The 10,022-nt window shown below is 38.8% G+C and overlaps 1 protein-coding gene across 1 annotated transcript; it reads left to right on the forward strand.

Annotated features, from left to right (window-relative positions):
• The first annotated feature begins 1,036 nt into the window (after positions 1-1,036).
• LOC127520317 (olfactory receptor 1M1-like) lies at positions 1,037-7,010 on the forward strand. The gene is made up of 2 exons (XM_051908304.1): positions 1,037-1,069; positions 6,072-7,010. The coding sequence occupies exons 1-2, from the start codon at positions 1,037-1,039 to the stop codon at positions 7,008-7,010; spliced, it is 972 nt and encodes a 323-aa protein (XP_051764264.1).
• The last annotated feature ends 3,012 nt before the right edge of the window (positions 7,011-10,022 follow it).

Here is a 10,022-nt window from a genome sequence, read left to right on the forward strand (position 1 = left end):
TTTCGGCTGGCCAGTCGATATTTAATTTGGCCACCGCCCGCGTCACAACCTCCAACAGCTCCTCATATGCTGGAGATGAGGATGGCGAGACCTCCTCTCCAGCTTCGACGCTCATCACATCCAACTCCTCAGAGCTGGATAGATGAAGCGCCGGTGCCTCTCTCCTGGGGGAAGAAACCGCAGCGCGTGCTTCCACAACCAGGGGAGAGACACTGGATCTGGCAGGTGAGGGCCGAGATAAGGCTGGGCCCGTCTCTAACCCCTCCACCAGATCCATTTGTGAACCCCAGGAATGAAGCCGTCGCTGTGCCTCAGCAGCAGCGGGACCCGATCCCTGGGGAACACTCGCCGCGGCGCCTTCTTTCTCTTTGTCGAAGAACGCCCGGCGTGAACGGAGTATACGGAGCGTTAGCTTCTCACAATGCACGCAGACAGCTCCCTCGAGAGCTGCCTGGGCATGCTCCACTCCCAAGCAAGCAACGCACATCTCGTGTGTATCCCCGCCCGTGATGAAGCGAGGGCAGGGAGGAACACACTTGACAAACTGCTGCTTGCTTGTCGCCATAATAAGTGTCTTAACTTATATATATATATATATATATATATTATATTATAAGTGCTTGGTGAAACGAAAATCTGCTCTTGTCCTCGGACGAAGAGATATTCGTTTTCTGTATGTATAGCGGACAGACAACACCAAATAAGACACACGAAAACACAGAGCGCTGCTGAAGACACAGAAGCTGGCGTTCTTTGTTCTCAGGGGTGCTTTATAGTTTCCTGGTCCGTGACGTCACCCGCTCTGACGTCCCGTCACACTATTGGTTCGATTTCACGAGTGCTTCAAGACGTAATCACGCAGAGGTGATCCCAATGCGATTCAACGCAGCGTCGATGTTCCCATGAAAGGGAACTAAAGAGGTTCGAAGCAGGATTTATTCTTTGTTAACCCACAGACTGTCTGTTCATCCTTTAAAAAATACACAATAATGTTTTAAACATAATTGTGATTCAAGTGAGATTATTCATGTTATTGATGTTATTTTGGAGGCTTTCTGTGATGCTTCATGTATTATTTGGTTTTAAAATGCATTGCTTTTCAGATTTAAATCTCCAATTCTACATTTGCTCTACAGGTAACTTGTAAAAATGAATTTTCTTGATTAACTTAATTAATAGTGGCTAATAGTCATAGACAGCACATCTCCATGTTTTCTCTCATCGTGAAGGTTGCTATACTGTAAGCAGCCAGTTTTTGTTTGCTACTTTAAATAATGCAAATTCTTGAAGTTCATAAATAATTTAATGGACAGAAATTATAGTTAGTATGATAATGTTTTATATTCACAAAATGTTTACAAGTGTGAAAAAAGTGCAGTGTTCATCTGATTAAAACTGTGGCTTTTGATTGTCCATGTTACTCAATTCCTCAGCAGCCTTATTCTGTATTTTTGTCACACATAAAATTTTCTTAAAGTTTCTAACATAAAGTATTTCTTTTTAATAACTGCACTGTTTAAAACTGTCTTTACCCTGTATCTTAAAGTAGATATGTCTCTGATGAGAATCAAAAGCTGCTTGGTCTCCAAAGCTGGCGCCAGGTTTACCTACCCCACCAAGGTCGAAACTGCTGGCTCTCTAAACAGCATTTACCCCTAACACATGCTAGCTAAGACAAAAATAAATCATATGCATGAAATATGTAGAAAAACTATTTTGACTTGATTTACTAAATGTGTCTTGAACAAGCGCTTCAGTCTATTGGAATGGACTACTTGCACAACTACTTCCGCGTTCTACTTATTACGGCTCGAGCGTTTCCGGTCAGCGTTCAGCGCACTTATATACAGAAAGCTTCTCGTGAAAACGCAGATTATTGCTTATTATCGCTCATTTTTCATTTTTCTAACATCACGTTTACAATATAGAGGTTGTAGACATGTCTGTTATAGAATGCTGTTTTTAAATACTGATTCTTAAGAATCTGGAAAAGTGCAATTAAGCTATTGAAATGGGATTGTTTAACCTGGTTGATCTTGTAGCTTCCTCTTTTTAGAAAATGTCTGAAAACAAAACAGGTTTCACAACCTGTTGAAATATGTTCACCTTGGTTTGTTTGTATAAATAATAAAGAGTATAAGCTATCTATAAAATAGCATCTTGGTAGGATGAGTCAACATTTCAAGTTTTCAAGTGTTTTTTTTGTTTTTTTTTTGTTTTACATTTATATCATTAGATATTCGAGTAAGGTATAGCCCAATACTTACATACATTTCAAGTGTAATTGACATTTTCTTTTAACAAAATCAGGCACGCAATGAATCTTGGAATAAGCTAGGCTGTGATATTTAGTTCTACAGTATAGTTCACTAGTTCTATTCGTCACGGTCCATGTGTGACTGTGTGTGTTGGATGGAATAATTCAGGCTGAGATCAGGTGGATGGTCACTCAAAGTTGCTTTACTGTGCCTGGGACAAGACAAGACTGGGACAAACAGCACCAAAAGGCTGATCAGAATACAGCGCATCGATGTTGCATGAGAAGTCTTAAATTAAATAAACAGTAGTTCGGAGTTCACAAGCAGGCCAATAAACACACTATCATCACAAATAACACATATTTGACTCGACTAACACAACTAGGAGCTGAAAGACAAAAAAGGTACACTTTGGTGTAGTTTCAAACGTGAAACTACGTGGGCTTGAAAATGATCCAAACTTAGTTATTAAGACGGAGCAATCATTGATGCGACTTACCAGCAGGACGAGCTATGAGACTCTACTGATTACATAGCTCCGCCCCGCAATATCATGTTCACAAATGCGAGCAACACAACAGCCAATGGCGAGTTTTCCCAATTTAAGCTGAATTTAACAAACATTATTTAAACTTCATTACAGGAAGTACGCGAGCAGCTGCATTTCAGCGATTATATCCGGGCATATACAATTTCATAACTATGGGAAGAACAGCGATTTATGATAATGACGTATTCATCACCGTATTGGTAGACTTCACTGCTGTCACATAAGAATGATATTATTTCAACCAGAGATTGTATATTATAGAGAGATGAGAGAGTCTGTATCTCTTACCATTGGAGAAAGCATAATGGCTAACTTAATCACGTGCAGCACCTCTCAGCCTATCATGTAATGACAGTGACATCAGTCGCAACATTCCCCAGTCTGCCTTCTCTTAAAAAAATACGTTTTTGTCATTTAAGTAAGTTCAGGTCCAGCTAGTAAGTTCATTGTGATAAAAGCTTTGAGTTAAGAAGCGTTTTTTGGCAAAATTTGATGAAAGCCTCAAACGCTTCAGAAAGCTTTGGTTTCCCATCACTAATTTTAACAGCTTGATGCAGCCGCACTTCCTTAGACCGCTTGGGCTAAGATTGAGTGGAGGAGTCTTTGCACGCTCTCACGGCCATATGTAATTCATGAAATTAAGTGTTCATACTGCTGTGAGGACTGACAGTCGGTTGCACGCTGCGGGGTTTTGGAAATCTACATTTAAAAAAATTTATGACTGCTTGGTCCCACTTCAGTTCTTCTGTGCCACTTTCTCCATAGCTGTACTGCCTTCGACCAAAAGTATGGTCATCTGCGCTGCCTGGATCCATCCACCATCAGCGTACTAGAAAATCCATCTATTTGTTTCCTGCTAACGGGCTTTAAAGAGAGAAACCTCAAGTCACTGATCAGCTTTTCCCTTTTGCTCACGGTTTTCTCAGAGGTGGCGAGTTTTCCACACGCACAGATTCTTTTAATCTGTCACATGACCTCACAATTTCTGATGTATCAAATTATTCGCACCACTTCATATTTCTAAAGCACTCTAAAACTGATAGGAACAAGAAAGGGATAGTCGTTTTTATCTCTGAATCTAACTCTGCTTTTATTCTCTGTCATCTGTGTTGGGCTACCTGAGGAGCCGTCCACAAGCTGGTCAGCAGGACACATTATTTGCCACGGAGGAGGGAAAGCCCATGCCCCGGCATGAAGTTTGGAAAAGCTGAAACAAATTACATTCACAGGATTCATTGCACAGGGTATGAGAGAGTTGTGAGAAACGTTTGCTTTGCTTGATGTTTACACTTGCTGTTTGTGGTCTCACCCATCGGTAGGCCTATTTTCCGTACAAATGCTCTACGAAGGCATCATTTATATTGTTTGGAATGCCGTGGGCTTATATATAAAAAATATGAAATTCACTGCTTTCGATTTAAAATTCTCACGTGCGCTTTGGGAAGAGCGCTCACGCATGTGACTAGTGTACTTGCTTCTCAAAATGCTATTGATGCAAAATTAAAAAAAAAAAAAAAAAACACTATTTCGATCATTAGCTTTTGCTACATTCCTCATGCTAGATTCACATAGATCGATTGGCTCTTAAATTCAGTACGATTAGCTTTCTGAAACGCTCATTTTGGTTCCTCTGCTGGCTCTTCGATTTAGCAGGAAGAGCCAGAGAGGATTGCCTGGTATGGTCTGTTTGGGGGGGATTTTGTGCTGCTCTCCCAGTTAAAAAATGGGAGGTTGTCCCCAGAAGCTGCTGCTGTTCCCGGTCTTAGCTTTCATGGAGCTCATGATAAGAACGGGGAATTTAGAACAGAGCCATACCGCCAAATGTAACTTCAGCAAAATATGCCAATAAAAAATTTACTAAAAAGTTTGTCTCTGGTAATTTTTTGACTTAAGTGGTCCTGGCTGAAATCAAGCATTCTGCATTAGTTCAGGCAGGCCTCGTAGTCAAATTCCAACCCCATCCATATCAGCTGATCTGATTTCTATGGACTCAGTTGGCAACTCTCAAATAAGACGCATTACTTAAACGCAGCTTCCGTCTCTCTGCTTGCTTGGCTGCTTCCACTGCACGTTGCTTGCAACCCACCTCCTCCCTAGCTCCTCCTTAAACTTGTGTTTAACTTAATCAGTGTCATTCTGTTGTCATTGATGCATGCTCTGTTCTCAACGGGGGATTTTGTGCTGCTCTCCCAGTTAAAAAATGGGAGGTTGTCCCCAGAAGCTGCTGCTGTTCCCGGTCTTAGCTTTCATGGAGCTCATGAAAAGGACGGGGAATTTAGAACAGAGCCATACCACCAGAAGTAACTTCAGCAAAATATGCCAATAAAAAATTGACTAAAAAGTTTGTCTCTGGTAATTTTTTGACTTAAGTGGTTCTGACTGAAATGCAATTATAATAGAAAGAAAGAAAGAAAGAAAGAAAGAAAGAAGTTTCAGGACTGATGTCAATTTAACATCTCAGTCAATCAAGCTGTGTAACTTGTGTTCACTTCATCAAACAGTCATTCTCTTTTCTCTCTTCCTCTATCACTTGCACGTCTGGTAATGTTTGCAAAATTGTCTTATATTTTATAAAAATTGTATTATATTTTACTTATTTTATTTATTATTATAAAATGAATTATTTTTAGAGCATTTCCCTTACAATTTAAGGTTTTTGTTATATGATTTTCCCACTTTGAGTGTTATGGAGTTGCCGTCTTTGCATTATCCCTCTGGGAGATTATATTGTTGTTACAAAAATGAACACAAAAACAAACAGACTAATTAGTGACACTTAAGGCAATTAGTTAAACCATCAATAATCGCACATTAGTGAAGCAAAAAAACACTAATGAATGTCTTTTCTCTCAAGACTCTTAGATACTGGAGGTTCTTTCCTGTTTAATGACACCTCTGGAGGACAAATTGGGCAATATATTGCCCAAAAATCTTCTCAAGTTTACATTTAGAATCCAGAACTGTGAAGCAGAAGCAAAAACTGTTGCTTGTTATCCACAAACCACCACAACACCTTTTCATGTGTGCATATTTATTATTAAGACAATGTAACGTTTTCATTGTTAGATTTCTGGTTAAATGTTTTAAGAGCTTATGCCATCAAATAACACAGATGATGAAGGTGAATTGTAAAGCACAGACTGTTTGTGACTGTTTCTCATAGGTATCTGGTTTCTTGTCCACTGAAAGCAAGGAAGCTGGGTCGTAAAAGAAGGACAGCCATGCAGAACAGCAATTCTGCCCCCAACAACTCCATCATTCAGCCTGCAGGATTTTACATTGTTGGCTTAAGTTCACTGCCTTACAATAATATCTATGTCATGTTCCTCACTGTGCTTTATGTGATCACAGTCATATGCAATGTCTTTCTGATCACCATCATTTTCTATGACCACCGACTGCATGTCCCAAAGTTCATAGCTGTTGGTAATCTGGCTTTAGTTGATATTATTCTCAGCACTTCTCTTGTGCCTGGCATGATAAAGACTTACCTTGTTCTAGACAATTTTGTGCCATTCAAACTGTGCCTTGTGCAAATGTTCACTTACTATACTTTTGTATCCCTCGAGTCATTTTCCATATGCGTTCTCTCTTATGACAGATTCATTGCGATCTGCTTGCCTTTAAGACAGGAGTCTATAAACACAAACACCAGAATGGCTTGCATAGTTGGTGCACTTTGGTTATTTTGTATTGTTGTAATAATCTATGCTATTGAATCCATCCCAACCCTCTCATTTTGTGGCTCTCTTAAGATCTTTCAAAGCTATTTTTGCGATTATGCTCCTATTTTAGTACTTGCTTGTAATGATATAACACATCAGTGGAATATTGGCACTACTTTAACTATACTCTTCATTGTTGTACCTTTGTCTTTTATCTTCTTGACCTATATGGGTATATTGCTCGCTGTATTCAGAATGAAGAATAATCAGAGCCGTTATAAGGCGCTGGCCACATGCACCGAACACCTCATGTTAGTGGCCATATTCTACATTCCAATTTTTATTATCTTCAATCTTTCATTTTTTGGAATTTATTGGAACCCCGATGTAGGTCTGGTGTGCTTGTCTTTTTCGTCCCTCATTACACCCTGCGTGAATCCCATTATTTACTCATTGAAAACTAAACAGATTCGAAACAGGATTTATTCCTTGTTAACCCACAGACTGTCTGTTCATCCTCTTAAAAATGCACATTAATGTATAGAACATAACTGTGGCTTAAGTGTAAAGTGCTGAGATTATTTATAATTTCATATCTTGGAGGATTTCTATGATGCTTTTGGTATTATTTTGTATTCATATTAAAATGCATTGATTTTCAATCAAACTTTAATATCAAATTCTGCATTTTCTCTGCAGTTCATAATCATAAATAAGCCATCTCCATTTTCATTGTGCAATAATAAAGTAAATTGTTCACACCTGAGAAAAAGCTGGCTCTATAATATTTATCATCACACACATAAAACCAAGTCTTTCTTTTTAATAATTGCAATGTGTAAAACCAAGATGGTTTACCAGCTAACGACAAGCCAGTGACTATCTAGACCAGAGATGTCCAATGCCCTGTCCAAATACCTACACTTGCGGTCTTGGCCACTTGAGAGCGCGACAGGAAGTAAGTGCGCAAGACTGTCCCATGTCATAAAAATGGCCAAGTGCAGTGTCCTTAATGCACACTAAACCCACACTATCTTGAATACCACTTCGGAGCAGTATTCAAGGCTAAGGGTATCCCATCATGCATTTTGGGAACTCGCATGCCCCAAAATCGCAAGATGTCAATGAAAACATTCAACTGTAAGTTAAATTAATCATATATTACATATAATTGGTAGTAAAATTAAAATGTTGCACATGTTATTGATGCAAAGTTGAGTCTGCTATATGTATGTTGTACATCATTTGCAACTAATTTTTATCACTTAAAGAAGCACCACAATTTTAATTGTGTATTCTTTCTGTTAGTTACATAGCGACCACTGAACAGACATTTAAAAGTGTATTTTAAAATGCAAAGTATTGAAAATAATAATAATAATAATAATAAAGCTGTAAATGCTTGCATTTTTTTGCAAGACTATAAGTGTGTCCCATTGGGTAATCAAAAATTCTACACACACTTGCAGTCTTCACGCCCACTTGAACACTTGAGCCAAATACAAGAGATACGTCATGTAGGTAGACAAGTGGTCAAGATAGACCGCAAGTGTATTTTTTTTTTTACAGGGCATAAATCTGCTCCTGGAGGGCCACTGTCCTGCAGCATTTAACTCCAACCCCAATTAAATACACCTAAATCAGCTAATCAAAACATACTAGAAACTTCCAGACAGGTGTGTTGAGGCAAACTGGAGCTAAACTCTTCATGACAGTGGCTCTCCAGGAGCAGGATTGGACACCCCTGATCTAGACTATGAGGGGTTTAGAGCAGTGGTTTTCACCCCTGGTCCTGGAGGGAACCACAATTCTGCACATTTTGTCTTGGTGGATCTTCCTAATCCTATCCAGACAGCCGAATCCCTGTCAGTATCCAAGAAACAGCTGAAAGCTAACCTCTTCCAGCAGTTTTATGTGCTGTCACTATTCCTTATATACCTCCCTGTTCTAGCTTTGGATAAAAACGTCTGCTAAATGCATCCTATAGTTTAACTGAAGCTGTTCAAAATCAGTGTTTATTCTTGTTATTCACCGCCATAGCTGTGAGGTGTTTGAGTTTAGTCTGAAGGCCACTAGATGACATGATTTTGAGTGTAGGAAGGAGTTGACAGTCCACACGGTCATTGTAAAGGTGAAGTGTTTAATTAAATTTAATTCACTGAAAAAGTGAAGTGTGTAATTTAATATTAAATGTTTAAGAGTTTTGCTACACAGAATCTAGCATGAAAGAAAATCTAATACTAGTGTCAGTTAAGGCAGGCTGATGGGCAGGGAGTTTTTGCCCAGAATAGAACCATAGTGTTAGGTACAGACTGGCTGTTTGGAGCAGTGGTTTTCAACCCTGCACTAAACCACCAGCACTGCACAATTTAGATGTCTCCCTAAGCAAACACACCTGATTCAAATCATCAGCTTGTTAATACAAACTCCAAGGCTGTGTCTGAAATCAACCCAATACCCTTAAATAAGGTACTATTTGAGGGAACAGCTATTTGTAGTGGAGTTCAAAACCATAGTGGACATTATCAAATGCACTTATTCAATACCCATAATGCACTGTGACGGTAGCGCCAAATGAATTCCCACATCTCGCCAGAAGATGGTGCCTTAGGTGAACCATCCATCCATCCATTTTCCAAACTGCTGTTCCTATGTGGCTACTGTGTTATAACACAAAAATTCCTTTTTAATCAATTATTAAATTGTTTAATTAAGGTTTATACATGCTAGTTTCCATGAGAGAGTTCAAGATAAATCTTTTCATTACTACTAAAGCTGCCAGTTTGCTAAGTTTCAAATGATTATTAAACAGCAAGCACAAACTAGGCAAAAGCGGCAGCCCTTCCGGCACACTCAGTGTCTGAATTCATTCACTCGTTTTCATTCACTTCTTCAAGTGGACTATATTAGTGGAGTAATGTAGGGAATAGTAAATTGGGGTATAGGGGGCAATTTCAAACACAGCTCAAGACTTCACATGTGTGTGTCAGATAAGATAGACATCCATAATGTGCATTGATGGGGATGGCTACTCCAGGACCAGAGTTGAGAACCACTGATCTGGAGCACCAGGAGTTTTAAGAGCAGCCCAATTCCGAAGGGAAAACCACAGACTTGGCAACACTGATGACAGAACACTCAATGAAAAAATTCATTACCCCTACTTAATTCATCTTTAATTTATTCATTTTAAATAAACCAGTTTAGTTGGGGCATTTAAATTTAAATGGGTTAGCTCAAGTATTTTATTCCAATATTTTTAAGTTCACTCTATTAACTTCATCAAGCTAAATTTCACAGCCTAAGCACAAGTGTCACTCTTCAGCACAATGGTTAAAAATGGTCAATGGTCTTCACCACAAAATTCAAAAACTTTACAAAAACTCTTCTAAATGTGTCCTACATAACTAAACATGAACATATGTTTCCCTTTACTAAAAAACATACACATACACATACACACACACACACACACACACACATATATATATATATATATATATTGCCCTGATTTATAACATTATATGTGCTTTGTAACGTTATATGTTT

Source organism: Ctenopharyngodon idella, chromosome 10 (assembly GCF_019924925.1).
Source record: "Ctenopharyngodon idella isolate HZGC_01 chromosome 10, HZGC01, whole genome shotgun sequence".
In the NCBI taxonomy this organism is placed as follows: Eukaryota; Metazoa; Chordata; class Actinopteri; order Cypriniformes; family Xenocyprididae; genus Ctenopharyngodon; species Ctenopharyngodon idella.